The sequence below is a fragment of the Taudactylus pleione genome, unplaced genomic scaffold (genome assembly GCF_031769625.1).
Source record: "Taudactylus pleione unplaced genomic scaffold, aTauple2 ptg000535l, whole genome shotgun sequence".
NCBI lineage: Eukaryota > Metazoa > Chordata > Amphibia > Anura > Myobatrachidae > Taudactylus > Taudactylus pleione.
In genome coordinates, this window is record NW_028284937.1 from 11,729,603 (window position 1) to 11,751,036 (window position 21,434).

Below are 21,434 nucleotides of genomic sequence, written 5' to 3' on the forward strand. Positions count from 1 at the left end.
TGTATCTGCTACCTCTGTCTGCCTACTGCCATATTTTCTATAGTTTCTGGATGATGACCTTCCCCCAATAACATACCCCTTTCTTGCCACTAGGCCACTCCTTAAACTTTGGTAATTTGAGAGGAAATACCGACGCCAGAATCCCAGCGCTGGTCAGAATGCTGACTCCGCCATCATGAAAAGATCAAGATACCGAAGTCGGCATCCCGACCGCCGGCATCCCGATGGTAAGTATGCGGGTTAGAGTTAGGGTTAGGCCAGGGATGGGGAGGTTAGGTTTATGGACCTCCCGGAGGGGGTTAGGGATAGGCACCGACTGGGGAGGGTTAGGGTTAGGCTGCGGGGAGGGGGGGGTTAGGGTTAGGCACCACCCAGGGAGGGTTAGGTTTAGGCACCACCAGGGGGAGGGTTAGAGCAGGGAGAGGGGGAGGGTTAGGCTAATTAGCGTCCACTGCCGGGATTCTGAACATCGGGATGCCGCTGTCGGTCTTATTACCGCCGGCATCCCCACCACCGGTAAATCATGTGTATTCCGTAAAAAATACTAAAGACATATAAGAATATATTATATACATGTACCCAGTAATATTTGCATAAAATAAAAATATAGGGTTCAATTCCCAGTGAAGTCTATTAGCTGGTGTTTGTATATCATGTGAAATGACAAAAACCATTTGGAATCACCACTTCACTAGCTAATTATAAACTTGCGAAAAGGAAATTCTCCATAGCCTTTCAGCAGTGCAAAGCTGGGTACACACTATACGATGTGCAGCTCAAGGGTGACTGATGTAACAATACATTGTGCGTGCCGTACACACTGCATGATCCGCCGTACGGTGGCGCGAAGTATGCTGCATGTAACTACACCGCGTTGTTCATTGCATTGTCCCAGCTGACATGCAGGACAGCAGATGGGAGGATGCAATGGCCGATGGCCGTGAATGATAGATCAGGCGTACACACTATATGATGTGTATAGTATACATAGTATAGTGTGTACTTAGCTTTAGACGAGAATATCAGAGATGGGAAAGATTACCTTGTCATTAATCAGCAATTCCATGGGGTTGTTTCCCCACTCAATCAGCACCACTTCATTAGCCTGTCCTGGGACGGAGTAGGAGAAAGGAGTGCCCACCCCCGGGGAGGAGTTAGATTTCAGCCATAAGCAGATGGTGAATGCGAAAATCTCATGGTGGAGAGTCCTTTTGACTTTGGCGTACATGTAGTTTGTTCGGAGAGGGAAACTGACCCTGAAATCATTAGACTTTTTATCTGCTTTATGTCCTATTGGAATAAGATAAGGAAAGGGGAACAATGAGCTGCGTTTAGCCTTAAATAAACACCATCATTAAACACTAGCGTCAATAAACCTCATACTGAATGTTTAGATGTGAGTGCTAGTTACTATGACATGGTTAATATTTAAGCTTTTCATTTCATCATGTAATATTTTCTAGCGAAGATTCCAAAAACAGGACTAATGTCTTGAGTGATTTAGAAACAACATACCACTGGGGTTGTAACCTTCTTTGGAAAGATATATCCGTTACAGCATTGATAGTTATGTTTTAAAGGTTCAGGTAAAATTGGTGTATTTTGACAAAGGTAAGTGTTTTTACTTGACAAGTCCTGTCGAAGACGGGATTTAGTCGGCATCCTGGCGTTCTGGATGCCTACGGTCTAAATACCTGCGCTGAAATCCCGACAGGTCGGGATCCCGGAACCAGTATGCCGACCGTCAGCATCCCGAAGGTAAGTATAGGGGTGTTAGGGAGAGGTTAGGGTTAGGCACTAGGGGGAGGGTTAGGGTTAGGCACCAGGGAGGGACTGTTATGATTAGGGTGTGGGGAGTGGGAGGTTACTTTTAGACACTAGGGGGAGGTTAGATTTAGGCACCCCTGAAGGGGGTGTTAGGTTTGGAGTGTGGGGAGGGGGAGGTTAGGCTTAGACATTAGGGGGGGCAGGTTAAGGTTAGGCACAGGGAAGGGAGGATTCGGGGTAGGTTAGGGGTTAGGAAAACACTTACCATTCATTCCTATGGGTGTCAGGATTCTGGCTGTCGGGATGCCGCTGTCGGTATTCTGACCAGTTTCTTCCGACAGCCGGGATTTTGGACCCAGCCCGTCAAAGACACATGCTGTACTTTTCAAGCATTTATACATGGATTACATTATAGAAGAAAAGATTTGTCTTCTGTTTAGTCTGTCATTTGGCAAGAACCAAGGGTGAGATGTATCAATTCTTCAAAAGAGGAAAAGTGGAGAGGTTGCCCATAGCAACCAATTCTAGCTATCATTTATGAAGTCCATTCTATTAAATTATAGCACCTAGAAGCTTTCCACTTGTTCCCTTTAGAAGGTTAGATACTTCTGAGTATAGGGGGTAAATTTACTAAGAAGTTTTGGGTGAGTTTGCAAACTCTGGAGATCCCCGGCTTGGCCTAACCTGCTTGGGCTGAGAATGCTTTGGCCTTGGAGCCCGGTAATAGGGTCTCCGGGCTGTGGCATTACAGCCCGGCCGTTTTGGAGCCGGAGCTGGTTTTAATTATAGGGGACCCCTACGTAATATTTTTCCTCCTATAATTCAAACCAGTACTGGCCCTGTAGCCTGGTGTTGGTTTCTAAATTACGGTGGAACCCTACCCATTTTGTTCCCTGTAATTTTAGAAACCAGGACTAGCTGGCAAGTCCGGGGCTGGTTAAGCTTTAGGGGGGGGCCCTACATCATTTTTTTTACAACATTTAACCCGTTTTTTTACAGCTACAACACAAGCAGCTTACACATATCTCACTGAAATATGCAGGCTGCTTGCTCGGGAGAGTTTTGCAGAGAGAAGACACTGCAATCTCGGGTGTGTAATCTCCTGCAAAACGTGCTACTCGGGGTATATATCTCATTCTGCTTCACCATTGGACATCTCACTCTCAGCTAAACTCCCTTCTTGGTAAATTTGAGAGTTTCAGGAGCCTCAAATCACCCGAGTTTCGGCGAAGCTAATCGATTTAAAAAAGAAGCAAACTCGTCCAGACTCAATTCTTAGTAAATTTACCCCTAGGTATCCAATGAGCAAGCTCCTTCCACTGACATGATTTATTTTGTCAGACAAATCTGATGTCTCTATTTCCTTCATTAATATTGTATTTATAATTTCTGTAGTCTACACGAACACAAACCACATTTGAACTTGTGGTGAAATATATAACCAGTAATACATATAAAGGCTTAGCCACTCTCAGAAAATTACAGCTAGACTTTGGATTGACTATGAGAATTAAAACTGTAAAAAAATTAGTATACATTGTATTATTTTAACTAGCACAATAGTAATTATATAGGAGAAATTGACATTTGAGATCGAAAGATGTAACAATACTTATGGTATCCAATGTAGTCGTTGCTTAGAGTATATGTAGAGGCATAGAAAATTTTTAGAAGTGGTCCATAGCAACCAATCAGATTCTAGCTATTATCTTCTTGAAGGTGCTAGATAAATATTAAGTAGAATCTGATTGGTTGCTATGGGCAACATCTCCACTTCTAAAAACATGAACATTAGTAATATACCCGTCATAGTCAATTTGCAGTGGGGGTCACTGAGTGCACACTGCTATACTGAGTATATGGATCCAAACATGAGCACTATGCAGACTCTTTATTAACTCCAGGTACAGCCCAAAAAATTATCATTACTTAGCGCTGCATATCGCGACAATAAGAAATAAGAAGAGCTTGTCCTGGCAAAGAGTAAATAGTAAAGTGATAGCATAAGCCACAGATGGCTAGACTTTTGGACTTGGGGGGATATCTATCAAAGCTTGGAGAGAGATAAAGTGGACAGTAAGAAAGTACCAACCAATCAGCTTCTAACTTTCACTTTACAGACTGTGTTTGAAAAATGACAGTAGCTGATTGGTTGGTACTTTATCTCTATCCACTTTATCTCTCTCCAATGTCTGATACATCTCCCCTATGGTGATCTACTCTACAGGCCGAAAATGTTTCGCAATCTACAAAGTTGGGACATTTGAGCACACCGTAGGCATATGACTAATAAAGGGGGCATGACTTTGCGGCAAGAGGTGTGGGGACCATCCTGCCAAAATCAGGCTGGTTGTGAGGTATACGTTTTAGGGCTCTGAGGAAATTAAATGTAAACTATCAATACATATCAGGTTAGGACAGTACTACAATCAGTAAACCAATGGCCCCAGGTATGAGAAATAAGGAAGTTGCAGATAGAAACCAGAAGTAAACTGGTTGTTAATAATTTAAAATTGCTGCATGCAACAAGATGTTATTCACAAAGGTGGTATTTAATTAATCAGTGAGCTGATAACTCTCTCACCCTTTTCTCATCTACACGGTATGCCACCTTTTGATTAACCAGATCGTGCTCCTGGGTGTCTTGCACTCTGTAGCTCAGAGGCGCTGTGTCTCAGTGTAGCTGTAGTCATAGATACAGAGACGCTGTCTAGCAGAGTGCATGCTGTGTGGGTAAACTGTGGCCCGGATGCAGTGTGAAGCCACCAATGGTGGTGGAGAGAATCATGACTGAAACAGCAACAACCGGTTGCAGGTCAACCTCAGCCAATAAGATCAGCCTGATTCTTATTGGCTATTGCTATGACACATGCCAGCCAACAGGGCTTCAGTCAGGCATGGTTTCAGCATAGCAAACAATAGGAATCAGCTTAACTCTTATTGGCTGCTGCTGGACATTACCGCCATCTACCATTTGAGTATTCATAGTCGACTGGTCGATAGCGATCAACCTTGTGGATACCCCTATAATAAACCATAGGGCCACATGTGTGAAAGTGTGAGATGGCATTAGCTATAGGGGATCAGGTTTTGAAAAATGTGATAAATTGTAGAAGAACACATTTTGTTAAGTAGCAGTTATACTAAATACATGTGGAAATTGCTGATTTTTTTTTTTTGGCAGGGGTGATCTTTAATAAATAGACCCCTCTATCCGATAATATGACCATACAGCTCATTATCGGGTATATCGGAGGAAGATCATCTCATGCCTATGTGTCTCTCTGTTTCACATTGATATTCCCTTTTACATCAAAATCCCTGGTATGACCGGGGATTTGGAATACGGTTCCAATACGGATCAGACCTGGAATAGACCCCTTTCACACCTGGGTCAGCGCCGTTTACACAAATGAGTGCACTGGAACTGTTCTGCCGGAGCTTGGAGATTGCATCATCTCTAAGTAACGGTGAGCTGGCTGTTCCTATGCTGCAAACGGGACCCGGTTCGGATTAATCGTGTACACTGCCCCATACAGGTTCTTTCCAGCAGAGCCGGATTTAGATCTCATGGGGCCCTAGGCAAGATACCAGTTTTGGGGCCCCCCTCCCTCAAACATTCCATAGCACTATATTTTAATTTCTGATTCATTCCCCTGTACAGCAAGAAAAGGTCCACTGTGGCCTTGAAACATTGGCTATGTATGTATGTATGTAGGTATTGGTTGGGTACGGGATGCCGGCGCTCAGGATCCAGATGCCAGCATCCCGACAAGGTTAGGATACTGATACCTGCCGGTAAGTATCCTAACCCTTCCCCTAACCCACCGTGCAGTCTAAACCCAACCCTTCCCCTGACATCACAGCCTCCTTCCTCCCCTCACAGCACAGACCCGCTCTTTCACTGACCCCTCTCCCATCTCAGCATAGACCCCCCTTCCCCTCATGCAATGCCCCTGTACTAGTACCCCTTATGCAATGCCCCCTGTAGCAGTGCCCTTTATGCAATGCCCATTGTTCAATGCCCCCTGTAGTACTGCTCATTATGCAAAGCCCCCTGTAGCAGCGCCCATTAAGCAGGGCCCCTTAAGCAGTGGCCCCTGTAGGAGTGCCCATTATGTAATGCCCCCTGTAGCAACGCCCCTTATGCAGGGCCCCCTGTAGTTGTGCCCATATGTAGTGCCCCCTGTAGTTGAGCCCATATGTATTGCCCCCTGTAGTTGTGCCCATATGCAGTGTCCCCATAGTGGTGCCCATATGCAGTGCCCCTTAAAGTGGTGCCCATATGCAGTGCCCCTTAAAGTAGTGCCCCTGTAGTTGTGCCCTTTAAAGTAGTGCCCCTGTAGTAATAGTAGTGCCCCTGTAGTAGTAGTGCCCCTGTAGTTGTGCCCTTTAAAGTAGTGCCCCTGTAGTAGTAGTACTGCCCCTCTAGTGGTAGTAGTGCCCCTGTAGTATTAGTGCCCCTGTAGTAGTAGTAGTAGTAGTAGTAGTAGTAGTAGTAGTAGTAGTACTGCCCCTGTAGTGGTAGTACTGCCCCTATAGTATTAGTGCCCCTGTAGTAATAGTAGTGCCCCTGTAGTGGTAGTACTGCCCCTGTAGTATTAGTGCCCCTGTAGTAGTACTGCCCCTGTGTAGTTTCCCTGTAGTAGTACTGCCCCTGTAGTATTAGTGCCCCTGTATAGTTCCCCTGTAGTAGTACTGTCCCTATAGTATTAGTGCCCCTGTAGTAGTACTGCCCCTGTAGAGTTCCCCTGTAGTAGTACTGCCCCTCTAGTATTAGTGCCCCTGTAGTATTAGTGCCCTTGTAGTATTAGTGCCCCTGTAGTAGTACTGCCCCTCTAGTATTAGTGCCCCTGTAGTAGTACTGCCCCTGTGTAGTTCCCCTGTGGTAGTAGTGACCCTGTAGCAGTAGTATCCCACCCCCCGCCCCATACTTACCTGACTCCACGTGGCCGTCATCCGGGCTGCCACTCCCGCTGCCGTACTGACTGGATCTGACTTGATCCAGCAGTCGCGGCCGCACAGGCTCCTCACAGCGCGGGTGACGTCATGACGTCACCCGCGCAGTACATCTCTGGGAACACTGGCTCTGAAGCGATCGGAGGCTTCCTTATCCTCCGATCACTTCAGAGACCAGCGTTCAGTGGCCCTGTACTGAAATGCCACCTCCTCCTTCCCTGTCCTGGTAGGAGCAGGGCTCTGGACATGGTGGTGCTGCTGCTGGCACCGGCCGGTGCGAGGAGACACAGCAGCAGCACGTCCAGAGCCCTGCTCCTACCAGGACAGGGAAGGAGGAGGTGGAGTTAAAATGCAGGCTCTCTCCAGGGCCGAATCCTGGAGGGGCCCGGGCCCTAGGCGTCCGCCTAGGATGCCTAGCGGTAAATCCGGCCCTGCTTCCCGGGTCCAACCCTGCTTGCTACCCAGGTTGGATTGCTGGGTCACTGGACCCGGGATATTTTTCGGGGACCTGTTTACACTGAGCCGCGACCTGGGTTGACACGACAATAACCCTGGTTATTTGCCCTGTGTAAAAGGGGTATGACAGACTCTTTATAAGGTTAGGGAATGATCCAGCCACCTTCTTGTTCATGTGAATGGCAAGAGAATATTGACCATTGATCACAGTGGGGGAAACGGTTTAACATAGTAGGTGTTGAAATAGCAATTCTGGACTATTAGAAAACACAGAGTGATGGGTGGGTTTGCAGGGAATGGAAGTAACATTGCATGGAATGTAATTGAAATTTTGTCTTTAGTTTTATTGTATGGGGTATACACATTAGACGATAAAAGTGAACGATATGAACTATACCGATATTGTTCAACGATATATCGTTCATATCGTCCAGTGTGTATGCACCAAACGACCAATGATGCGCGCTCCCATGGGTCTTTAACGATGTTTGCTGTCGTACAAACATGCAGGCCAATCTGATGATATCGTCAGAAAGTGTCTGTTCAGGGATGTGGCAGGATGACGCCACTAAACGATATAGTTAACAATATCATTCAGTGTGTACACCCAATATCTTTCACCAATATCTTTCACACATTGGGCCTGATTCAGACCGGGTCGCAAGCGCTGAGCGCTCGCAACCGGGTCGATGGTGGCCCAGAGCGCATGCACACGACGGAGCCGGCTCCGTCGTGCGCATGCGCGAGACCCGGATAGCGACGGGCACTCCGTCGCTCCGGGTCTCGCACCAAAGGGGGCGTGCTGTCGATGTTGAGTGACAGCATGCCCCCTTTGGTGGGCGGGTCGGGAGGGGTGGCTGCCCAGACGGAGGCGTTCCCATGGGAACGCCTACCGTTTGGGGAAGACCCCACTGACATCACAAGTAATGTCAGTGGGAGAGTCTTCGGCTCTGTTTGAGCCGAAAGCTCTCTGGGGCTTGTCGCCATGAGGGTCTCATCGCAACCCACGGCAATGCGAGCTGCCAGGAGGCCGCTCCATAAAAAAAAAAAAAAGACGCCCTGATTCAGAGCGAGCACTCTGTCAGAGCGTCTGGCTCTGAATCAGGGCCATTGTCTAGTGTGTATGCTCCTTTAGTGTCCTCCACCCAAAGCTAGATTTGTATCCTTTAAAGGGCATTAATAATTTAGATGCTTATTTTTCTGGTGAGTCTCTTACCTTTCTCATTGATGGGGAGAGTGCTGTGTCGTACTGGGTTCTCATGTGTCTGATCATGTTCCTTATCATGGTGCTCTGAGATATTATGTTTTCCATGTATCTGATTTTCCAATATACTGATCTTTTTTTGGAGGGCGTCTTTCAAAGATGTTGAAAAGAGAGAAGAGTTTCTGTTTCTCTGAAAAACAGCAGATATAGATTTATTTGTGCAAATGACAATAATCCTCACTTAGATTAATATAGATTTATTTGTGCAAATGACAATAATCCTCACTTAGATTAATATAGATTTATTTGTGCAAAGGACAATAATCCTCACTTAGATTAATATAGATTTATTTGTGCACAGGACAATAATCCTCACTTAGATTAATATATATTTATTTGTGCACAGGACAATAATCCTCACTTAGATTAATATAGATTTATTTGTGCAAATGACAATAATCCTCACTTAGATTAATAGAAATGTATTTGTGCACAGGGCAATAATCCTCACTTAGATTAATATAGATTTATTTGTGCACAGGGCAATAATCCTCACTTAGATTAACGTTAACAGTAAGCAGATGATTTATCAGAGTCAGAGATAATCAATAGGAGGAGGAAGAGGAGGATAAAGTGGAGAACGGGAAAGACAATTGACCCTTACCAAAAATAAATAAATACCTGCAACAATTACATCTGTCATGTTCATAATATTGCTCATTTACTTACCCATCTAGATTATTGTAACATTTAGTTTACTGACAGCACGAGCTGTAGATTCTTTACTAGTCTACTCTAAATGAATGCAATAATGACAAGTTCATCCCTTCACACTGTATAAATCACCCCCTTTACTTCAATTCCTCGGCAATCAGATTTCAGATATAATTTAAAATTCTATATCTACCTCTTCAAGCTCTTGTACACATTTACATAAGGCAGGGAAAGTGGACCCAGGGGACATTTAGTTCAAGTTAGATAAGAGTTAAGTGTTGCTTCAGTTTAAGGACTTGAGCTATAGTAGGGTTATGTGAGACTATTAGGTTAATATTGAGGATAATACAGAGGCAGGACTACACAGATAACAGCAGTAATTTTTCTGGGTCTAGTACACTTAGGGCCTGATTCAGACCCGCTCGCGAGCGCTGAGCGCTCGCAAGCGGGTCGATGGTGCCCTAGTGCCCATGCGCACGACGGAGGGAGCTCCATCGTGCGCATGCGCGAGACCCAGATAGCGACAGCCAAGCTGTCGCTCCGGGTCTTGCACCAAAGGGGGCGTGCTGTCGATGTTGAGTGACAGCACGCCCCCTTTGGTGGGCGTGCTGGGGGGGTGGCTGCCAGACGGAGGCGTTCCCATGGGAACACCTACCGTCTGGGTCCGACTCTGAATCAGGGCCTTAGTCCCATTGTAGATGAATACATGGCTCCCATCGCTCTCACCACAGACACTGAGACAGTGCGTGCACTAAGGAAAAGAGAGGTATCTAGCAGGAGCTGGCTCATAGAGGTCAGATTACTATCTTCCCATGGAATATCCAGTTCAGACCAGGGGTAGAAACTCAACCATGTCAACCAGGGTCAGAACGGCCCACAGATTTACAGGGGAAATCCCCAATGGGCCCCACTGCTGAGGGCCCATCTCCTTCTCTTAGGGGCAGGTTCCAGACTATGCACTCAAATTTTACATTGTTACTCTATTAGAGGATCAGTTACTGGGGGCACTGCATAGGGGGGACTACCACTGGGGGCACTGCATAGGGAGGACTACTACTGGGGGCACTGCATAGGGGAGACCACTCTGGGGGCACTACTGGGGGTACTGCATAGGTAATGTGTTGTACTGTACATGTTCAGACTGTGACTTGTGTTTTTTTCCTGTAAATGACTTCTGTTTTTCTGCCGATAGCCAACACCCCCCTTCCCCGGCACAGCCTCCACCGATAGCATCCCATCCCCGGCAGAAGGATTGTTTAACAGGGGCCCCAGTGCATTACTTTGCCCAGGGGCCTGCACTGCTGTTAAGACAGCCCTGAGTGGGGGTTAATCTAAGGATAATACAGACTAGAGGGGGGCACTATAAGGATAATATAGACAAGGGGGCGCTTTACAGAAAATACAAGGGAAAGCACAGGACACATAAGTAGGGAGAACATACTGACATAGAGGGGCACATACAGACACATAGGAGAGTGGGACAAAGAAAAAAAAGTAGAGTGTAATCTAAAGAGAAAATATATATATATATATATATATATATATATATATATATATATATACATACATACACAGGTTGAGTCTCCCATATCCAAAATGCTTGGGTACAAGGGGTATTTTGGATAACGGAATATTCCGTATTTTGGAATATTTGCATACCATAATGAAATATCTTGCGAATAGGACCCAAATATACACACAGAATGCATTTATGTATTATATACACCTTATACACACAGCCTGCAGGTAATTTTATACAATATTTGTAATAATTTGTGCCTTAGACAAAGTTTGTGTACATTGAACCATCAAAAATCAATGGTTTCATTATCTGAGTCATGCCAAAAAAATTCTGTATTTCGGAATATTTGGATATGGGAGACTCAACCTGTAGTATAATTGTAGTAGTATTTTTTAGTATAAAGGCTATTTATTCAAATATATACTTAAAACATTTTATAGAGAAGGTAAATAGGGTCAGAATAGATAATTGACAAGTATTATTACATATCGATTATCTACACACCCATTTACCTTCCCTATCAGATTTATAAAGTTAAAGTGTATATATATTTTTTTGTGCCATTTCTGTTTTTGCTTTTTGTAAGCCCCCCTTTAGAGAGACCTTCCCCTGTGTCCAGGTCAGTGTTAGTATACAGAAGCAACGTCAAGCTGAAAAAAAACACAGACGTCAGGAAGAGGAACAAATAGCAACAGATGTCAGAGTTGTACAACAATTTAATATAGGAGATAAAAACATTAGAGTATTTTATATAGTTAGTGTTTTTTTTGTCAGATTTTGGAAAATTTATTTTTGTAGATGAGGTATGGTGTCAGGTAGTGGTGGTGGGTGAGGGGTATGCTATGGGTGAGGTACCGTATCAGGAAGTGGTGGTGAGCAATAGAAATGACAGTAGGCAAGTCATAGGGCGGAATTAAATTCTCTCCAGCCCCTATCGCGCCCGACGGAGCTATTCTATTCTTGCTCCTGTCGGGCGCGATCAGCTGCCAAGCGCTACACTTCAGCTCGCAGACCCTGGAGGATGAGAGCTGAAATGTGCGAAAAGTGACATGTTTGGGCGCCAAAACATCACTATTCGCCATCGCGCCCAGCACTTTGGTCGGGTTTAACTGCTTTACGCGGCTAAACCTGACCTCTATGGGCGCGATCAGCGTGAAATTCTGGCACAATTGAATAGCGGCCCGCGACGTCCTATCACTTTAGACGGGAGATCAATTGAATTCCGCCCATAGTGTCCAGGAGGGGTAGTGATCGATGGGTATTTCAGTGAGGGGTATATCTGTGGGTGAGGTATGGTTTAGATTGCAAGTTTTACATGAGCAGGGCCCTCCCCCCTAATGTGCTTTTACCTCCCTCTATTATAACATTATCTTCTTCCCAATGCCAACAAAAGCACCAAAAGTTTGGATTCAGTGGGCGTTGCTTTCGTGGGTATTATAACTACATATGCAGCATTGTTATATAGCTTGTATCTGCGAAAGCAGATAGATATCTTTTCTTTTAAAATGACTTAAAATGTGTCTCAAATGGCAGGAGTTTTAAAAAAAAGACTAATTTCACACATCCAAAATCCGTAAGCTGTAGCGGACTAGGGAGTCTATGTACTAAGCTTTGGAGAGAGATAAAGTGGATGGAGATAAAGTACTGACCAATCAGCTCCTAACTGTCATTTTTCAAACTCAGCCTGTAAAGTGACAGATAGGAGCTGATTGGTTGGTACTTTATCTCTCCAAGGCTTAGTACATAGACCTCCTAGGCCGCTTCCAGACCTTAACATTGTATATGTGCAGCACATGCTATTCATGGCTTCTCCTTGCTTTCATGTTTCTCTCATTTTTGTGTTTCCAGTATGTGGCTTTTTATATACAATATAAGATTTCAAACAAAATTTTTAACAACAGTTTTGAAGGGGCGCCATTTTTTATTTGCCTTGGGTGCCATTGACCCTAGTTACGCTGCTGCGTGCAATACATATTGTACTTGCAGACTTTATGTTCTTCTTCTCTGGGAGGAGCTTGGATTGAAGATGCAGCTGACCACTTTGGGAGCGGGCTCTTCTCATCATTAGGCCCCGCCCTGTAATGGCAAAATGCCGTAAATCACGGGTCTGTGGTGAAGGGGCATGGCTAAATTAACATTCTTTGCTTTATTTTAGCCCCACCTCTCCATAAGGACCTGCGATTCCCGGTCTTACTACCCTGCCCACTTCACTAGGAGGAGGACGGGATGCAGGAGATCCACCGGGGGAGTAGGTAAGTATGATGCAATACGACCGCATTTGCAGCTTACTTGCTTCCAACTCTGAATCAGGTTGGCAATGCACCACATGCTGTTTTAAATAATCTCATCCTATAAAAATGTTGTTTTTCCATTTCTGTGCAAATCTAGGACATTCATGGCCTGACTCACTGCCGATGTTCACAGAGTTAAGCGATTTATTGCTACTGCATGTGTGCGAAGATTCCTAAAAACTCAGATGACGCATGCGTTGCACAGAGTGTACGCTGCCGAGGCACACGGTATGAGAAATGTCTTGGGAAAGTGCTGGGCGGTGACTGGGAGGTGGCTTAGCGGAGACACGGAGATGGTCCGCCTTATGGGCGTGTTATGGGAGTGTAGTGGGAACGTGTCACTGAAGTGTTTGCTTAAACAGTCGCTCAATCATTCACAGTGGAGGCCGTACTCAGTCAGTGAACCTGCACATGCCCTAGGGCTGGTACAAGTTTCGATGGTGCGACCCATGGTGGCAATAAGGGCACTGAAAGTGGGCGTCTCAGTTCTTGCACAGTCATACGCACGCACGGATGTACACCAGGGAAGGACTTTGTAGTGGCATTTGCATAAAATCACAGACAGGCGACCGCCAGACGCAGCTGCAGCCGGATCTGCGTCCACCTCTGAATCAGGCCCTCAGGCTCCTAATCAGCAATTTGTATAGACGATCCCAAGCCATATACTCCTGTAGGATGGGGGAGACGTTTTCTCTCCCCCAAACACCACCATCTGGGCCATCAAGTCTGAGCATATACTAGTAATAACAGGTACAGACGCCCATGCACATAGGCCATTTGCACTTTTACATGTTCATTGATGACTCTTAAGAAAAATCTTACACTGGACACAAAACAAGCTTCAAATGGACTGATTATGTATCAGGTAATCACAAAGCGAATACAAAGCCTCTTTGTATCATTTTTTTAATGAATAAAATATGTTAAAAATGATGTTAATATGCCTCTAAGGGATATGGGGGTTTATTTACTAAGCCTTGGATGGAGATAAAGTGGATAGAGATAATGTACCAACCAACACAGCCTGTGACATGGTAGTTAGGAGCTGATTGGCTGGTACTTTATCTCCTTTCTATTTATCCCCATCAGTGGCAAACGCAGGATTTCTAGAGGGGGGGTTACTACATGCTTGATTTTAGAGCGAGTGGGGCCAGTCCATGAAGAGGGCAGAATTAGTACTCAACCTGTTTTAATATGCGCCATACAAAGTATAGTGTGTGTCATAATTCCAGCATATACAGGACCAATGATCACAATAAGCCATTAGATATGGCAGTAAGGCCATCCTTCCTGAGCTGGATGTTTTTATTTTAGATGTGGGCACCATTCCAGACTATTGGAGCAAGTACGGGAGCCTGGAGGAGCAGCAGAATAACCTAGCACTGCCCTGGACATATATGTACATATTGGGCTCTATAGCAGTGCATCCCTAACAGTGCATGTTTTCCAGATCTCCTAGTTGGTGCACAGGTAGACCCGTTTTTTTTATTAAACAGCATTTTTTTTTAAACATAATATGCTCCCGAAGCTAAAGCAGTGATAAATAACCCCCTAAGGGGGAGAATAATCAAAGCTTGCACAGAGGTAATGTGGAGAGACAATAAAACGTATCAACCAACCAGCTCCTAACTGCCATTTTTCAAAAAATTTAAAATTGTAGTTAGAAGCTGATTGGTTGGTATCTCTCGCCACTTTATCTGTCTGCAAGCTTTGATCAATCCCCCCTTTAGACTCTACAGAAAGAATGTTTTTTTTGCTTTTAACCATGTATTAATCAGTGTTAATACTGTATAGGATTTTCTTTTTTAATAATTACATTTATTTTATTTACAGTTTCCCCCGATTAAACATTATGGTATTTTTTTATTGCTATTTTAGTGTTATACTGTAGGTGTCAAAAGTGTATTTAAATTGGTATTTAGATATATGTTAGCATTTGTGGCATATTACTGAGGAGAATGGCAGGTCATGTGATATCTTTCTTGAACAGCAATAAACAGTAGCCGAGAATTCTGAGCCAACACTCAGTTGAAACATTATTAAGTACTATAGTCTATAGTCAGATGACTCAATAAGCATGCATAATTTGAATGCTTTACATTCTTGTTTATAAACCCCAATTCAAAGGCTTGTTCCATTCAGAAATGCATTAAACAGTTTTTATGAGTTCCTTTTTCTAAGCGGAACAGAAGTGGGAACAAGTTGTCATATGTCACAGTTGCAGCATCTAAAAATGTTTCCTTAATATAAGTTTCCTTATTGCAGCATTTTATCATGTGACGTCATGTTATTGTAATGTGTAATAAGACTCTTATAGATGGGCAGTGTCAGTGTTGTCAGATTTCTGGAGCCATACCATTAAAAACTTTGCAATGTGCTCATTAACCTTATGATACATGACTATTAGGGAGAGGTATCAAACCTTGGAGAGAAATAAAGTGACCAATCAGCTTGTAACTGTCATTTTACAGGTTGTGTTTGAAAATAGACGGTAGCTGATTGGTTGGTACTTTATCTCTCTTTCCACTCTCTCTCGCCAAGGTTTGATACATCTCCCCCCCCCCATATTTCATAGCCTTAGAAAACAGTGTTTAGAACCAGTAAAAGTCTTTCATCTTTCATGTCTCCAACTTCCACTGCCTTACATATCACCCACGCGGGATGTAGTCAGGATGCCGGCAGTCGAAATGCCGACCACAAGAGACTCTACACTGAAAGCCTGGCATGGGACTAAAGATAGGCGCTTAAATACCAACGCCTGTCATTAGCCCCACACCGAAATCCCGACACCCGGCATACCGAATGTAGGTTAGCCGGGCATCGCGACGTGTTAGCCGCGCGCACGGGGGGGGTTAGCTTTAGGCACCCCCGGAGGGCCTTAGGGTTAGGCACCCCCCAGGGAGGGTTAGGTTTAGGCAAGGGGAAGGGGGAGTTAGGGTTAGGCACCGCCGGGGGAAGGTTAGGGTTAGGTTTAGGCTAGAGGAAGGGGGAGTTAGGGTTAGGCACCACCGGGGAAGGTTAAGGTTAGGCACCCCCACTGGGAGGGTTAGGTTTAGAGTGCGGAGAGAGAGGGGTTAGGGATAGGCACCACGAGGGGGACTTAGGATTAGGCACCCCCAAGGGAGGTTAGGGTTAGGGATGGGGGGAGGGTCAAATGTACTTACCAGCCGGCGTCGGGATTATGATGTGTCGGGGTTCCAGGGTCGGGATTTCATACCCTACCCCGTCCACGCTACATCTATGTATGCATGCGCAACACATTTAGAATGTTTATGTACATTTATACTGTATTATTGTAATTGTATCATTGGAAGTAAATAATTTTTACATCTGTTCATTCATAATTGTCTGCTCAGCTACACAAAAGGATTTGGTCTCACCCACATCCAACATTCTATCAGTGAATATTCTACCTCGCCTCACAACCACTTAAGGGTCAGAGCGCAATATTCTTCACCATTTTATTTTCTTAAGTCCTTCTATTGCCATTTGTATAATAATGCTAATTATATCACAGCTAAATTCACCCAAAATTTGATCATTTTAATTTTGATCATTTTAATTTTACTATACTGTAAATATCAAAATAATAGAATATATATTTGATACTTTACATTACCTTTGATAGAGGCACATTCCATCAGAGTGATAGGACTAACACAGGGCCATAATTGAGACTGAAGGGTATATTTACTAAAGTGAGAGTTTTTATAAATGGAGATGTTGCCCATAGCAACCAATCAGATTCTAGCTATTATCTCCTAGAAGGTGCTAGTTAAATGTTAATTAAAATCTGATTGGTTGCTATGAGCAACATCTCCACTTCTAAAAACTGATGATACTGGATCAGAACCTCTATATACCCCTGCCTGTACCTTCTAAAATCCTACCTATAAACCTCTAAGGATGATGCCAATTTGCGTACGCAGTCATTCAGTAAATAGAAGACTCCAGACTTGGAACGTGTGGTTCCGAAGCACAAAGTATTATTCAAGTAAAAAGTACAGTCAGTTACACGCTATTGATCCAGACACAATTAGACGCAAAGGAATATAAGACCCCAAGTACAGTATATATACGCCGCATTTTCTGGTCCAGAAGTTAGGCATCAGCAAGAAACCCTGTCGTCATTCAGCATTCAGCAAGAAGACTAAGAACCCAGTGTTTGAGCACACATATTTATACTAGGGATGTGCAGGCTCGGATAGGTTCGAATTTGCACGTTGAGTTCGGATTTTTCCCTCCAAAAAAACGGAACTCAGAAAGAGGCTAAACGTCATCTTACATGGAAGAACATTATCATTCCTGGACAAAAGTCCAGGAATGATGATGTTCGTCCATGTAAGATGACGTTTAGCCTCTTTCTGAGTTCTGTTATTTGGAGGGAAAAATCCGAACTCAACGTGCAAACTCGAACCTATCTGAGCCTGCACATCCCTAATTTATACCCCCCCAGAATAGACAGGGCAATAGAGAAGTTTCTTGCTTATGCCACTGGGGGGGAAGCATCTGTTACAGAGCGTTTAACAGGCTGGTTCAAATAGACTCATCCCAGCCTCTAACAACTGGAGGTCTATGCCCTCCCACCCCATGCAATCATCCTAACAGTTGTTCATATAATATACATTTTGCTGCTTGAAGTCTCTGCGGTCCATAAGTTGAGAATGCATGATGCGATCTCCACACCGATAATACCGGAATTCTGTTGAAAGAGTACGCATCAATACGAAACCAAACACGGCATTCTTAGCATGTATAAAACCTTAGTTATCAAATATCTTTATTTCACAGCATTTATACTAAGTGAACAAACTTAAATCTTATACCTTAAAGCTTATTAAACCTTTTATGTGGATATGTAATGTGTGAGTATGCGGGGTTTGATATAAAGAAGCTAGTTAACTTGGGACAGATGCGTGCGCATGAAGCTAATAAAACAGTGTTTTCACACAAGGTCTTATGCATTCGCTAATATGCGACTAGTTAACAGCGCAATTGTGCGTATTAATGTGTGTATGAGGAATGGTGCACTTAAATCTCACTTACTAAGTGAACACATAGCAGTGTTGAATGCTGAGCCTTCTTGTTCCACATGCCCCCTCTCTCAGCAGCCTCCCCACCTTTCCCAGACTCAAAAGAAAAGCTCTTTATTCTCCCAGACTCTTGTGTGGATGCAAATTAACCCAGCTACAAGAGTCAAACCTAAGATAACACTCTAGGCTTTGAAGTTATTTCATTGCAGGAAGCTTGCTAATGTAAGGTGTTTATTCTAGCCGGGCCACCTGGAGTGAGAGCAGACATTATCCAGGAAGCTTATCTACACAAGCTAGTTGTCACTTGGCCATTTGCTCTATTCAACTAATGCAATCCAATTTTGGCATACTGTAAAGCCATTTCTGAAATATATATCCTTTATAATACGTAAAGTAATGAAATGGGCTTTTGGTGAATCGCAGTCACCTGTGGCGATGGTCACGGATGCATTCGCATGATGCTAATAGTATTATCGCCACATGTACTAAAGTGTGAGTTTATCTAAAATGGCGCTTAGATGGCCATTTCGCAAAATGGAGTCTTGCGGCCAGTCGCAAGATGGTGTTGCTGCGATTCAATTTTAAACTGATCTTGTCTCAGCCAATAATCCAGTTTCGACAGTCCACCCTTTGATAGCGAACAACATGCTATCATAATCTGCTATTAGGATTTTATTTAGGCTTACAGTTACATATTATTTAGTGTTATTATGGGATGGCACAAGGTGGTTCTTAATCCATCAATAATGTGTCTCTGAGTGGGGACATAAAACTACTATTATACTCACACCGCGGATCTTGGAAGATCATGTGAAAGGTGTGGGGATGCACCAGTCTTATAAAAGCAGTCTTGAAGGGGAATTTAGACTTTACATTATGTGAGGTGTTTTAAAAATAACATTTCAATAATGCATTCTATGCATGTCTAAATATAATACATTAAATGATGGTATTTCCTAGCTCAGGGTTGTAATGCAGTTCTATATTTACCTCGGTATTCATATTGACCACCATCATAATTTTGTTCTTTCGTTTTACTCAATTTTTTTCATTTTCCACACTTCAACACAATAGGAACACACCGGACACATATGGCAATTATTATGATGACAATTAGTATAAGGATCAAGAATTTGCCTATGCTGGCGATCACTTCCTGGACCCATTCCCCTAGACCTGAGAACCATTTCACTGGGTTCAGCCATGAAGCCCATCCTTCTATCTTTTCCCCTACTTCAGCCACTGAAGCATTATGGTTCTTACGAAACTCCCATTTTAGCTGCAGAATTTCATCCATCCTCCGGTCTATCACATCCTTAGGGTTGCTGGTATCATTGGTGACATAGGTGCAACATTTTACTCCAAATTGGGTGACTAACGTTACGCAATACCCTCCAGTAACAGCAGTTAAATAATTTAACACTAGCCTGTGTTGCACCAGTTCTTTCTTGTACTCTTGCAATTCTCTCCCTGTATACCTGAATGTGTCATCGTACATCTCGGTGATATTATCTATCAATTTAGCAAGTTCCTGAATATATCTAAAATTTAATGTACCCCGAGCAATTCTGGTGGGATCCAGTGCGACTAAAACTTGAAAGCCAGTTGTCTCACTAATTAACTGAGTGGCTTTATGCACGTCACCAGGTATCATATTTCTTTTGCCTCTATGTTCATATTGCGTGTGAAGATATGGTGATGGTATGTTTTTATGTATACTAAGCATTTCAACATGTGTGAGGGTCATAACTTCTGGAAGTATTCTTCCCAAATAACATAACAATTACAATACTAAGATTGGTCAGACACTCCCCTGATTGGCATTGCACTCCTCCTGACTCCACTCCATCAGCACTGCCATCAGCTCCTATTTCCTCAATCGGTCCTCCATCACAGACACTGAGTATCCCCAAACAGATCATCACGACAAAAACTCTGGAAAAAAAAAGAACTAGGATGGCCACAGCAGACCACTCCATTGCTGGAAGCACTGATCTACACATTTCTTTAGCTCAGATATCTCACCGTCACCTTTTTAATCCTTCCAGCACAAGCTCGCAATCGACAGGTCCACGTTATCGGCCTTGTATCTCCACCGGTTGGTTAACCTCCCTATAGTGAGTGGAATGGACCCACGTATCTTCCTCGGTCACCCTTTGAGGATGTGGTATCGTCAGATACGGACCTTTCCACCGATCAGTCAAACAACCTGAGCTAAAAAAAATTGGATCATAACAAATTCTCCAGATTTGACATCATGACAGTTTGCATTAGACATGTTAGTTAATAACACTTTCAATTTCAGTTATTCTCATTCATCTTCGTGAGACCCTGCACAGTAACCTCATTATCATATTTTCACATGAGGCTGACTGTTTGAACAGTATCTCCTAGGGGGGCAAATAAAGGAAAAGACAGCCTGGGATAATCTTAGTGTTGTTACCCATCACCTTACACATGTTCTTGGAAACGTCACCTGTAAAATAAGTCCCCCCATCATTTTTAATAATTCTAGGGATATAGTATCTGCATACAGGTTCCTGCAATTAAGTTTTGTTATTAATAGCTACTGCTCTAAATAATGCCTGGACCACTGGGTTGGATAGTATTCCGAGTAGTCAACCTTAGCCTGGCATGGCTGCCATTTATCCTTAGCAACCTTGTGTCCTATGGGTGGGAGATAAAGCACCACAGTTTAATATCATTTAAACATGACCTAAAATACAACAATAAATCGTCCACATTTTACATTAGAACAGATACATTGGCAGATTGAAAAGATTGTAAACAGTCATATAAGGCCTGGGAGAAGATAGTGGGGTTGCCTATGAACCCATGGGAAACTCGTGTTCACGTGTGGTGTTCTTTACTTTGCAGTACTTACTTATGTGTCCCGCTTGGTTGCAGTTAAAACATGTTTTTTGAGCGTGGTGGATGAAAAGATTGTTGTTGGATTTGAGCAGGAGGGAAAGGTGGTGTGTATGGGTAAGGATATGGAGGATAAGGGTATGGTGGGAGGTATGAAGTTTGTGGGTAGCATGAGACCTGTGGTTGTGTATGATATGACGGGTAAGGATGTGTTTGCTCTGTTGTGGGATTGGTGAGGATGTGTAATTGTTCAGGTGCAGGTGTGAGTGTGGGTGCAGGTGTGTCGGTTGGCTGTGATGTTATTGTCATTCCTTCCAGAGCTTGGATACTGACAGCCATTCGTTTTTCGCTCTGGGTCTCTCTCTTCTAGGTGATATTTTTACCATGCTCTATGGCAGATTCTATGAGTGTATCTATTGTGACTCCCCTCCAGCCAGGTTGTGAGGTCTGAACCCGAGTCTTTAAGTCGTCTTTCAGACCGTCCATGAGTACCGTGACTATCATTCCCCTGTGGTGAGTGCTATCTTTAATATTTTCTAACCCAGTGTACTGGTTGATAGCCTGCAGAGCCCGGTCGCAATAATTCTCTGCCGATTCACTCTCCTTTTGCTTAATTGTGA

The 21,434-nt window shown here is 43.7% G+C and overlaps 1 protein-coding gene across 1 annotated transcript in view; it reads right to left on the reverse strand.

Annotated features, from left to right (window-relative positions):
• Positions 1-21,434, reverse strand: part of LOC148501117 (neuronal pentraxin-2-like) — a 37,344-nt gene that overhangs the window by 7,158 nt on the left and 8,752 nt on the right. Inside the window, exons 2-3 of the mRNA XM_088451016.1 lie at positions 8,399-8,576; positions 1,043-1,290 (exon numbers count right to left, since the gene is read on the reverse strand). Coding sequence (XP_088307142.1) covers positions 1,043-1,290; positions 8,399-8,576 — 426 coding nt within the window. The remainder of the gene's footprint in view (positions 1-1,042; positions 1,291-8,398; positions 8,577-21,434) is intronic.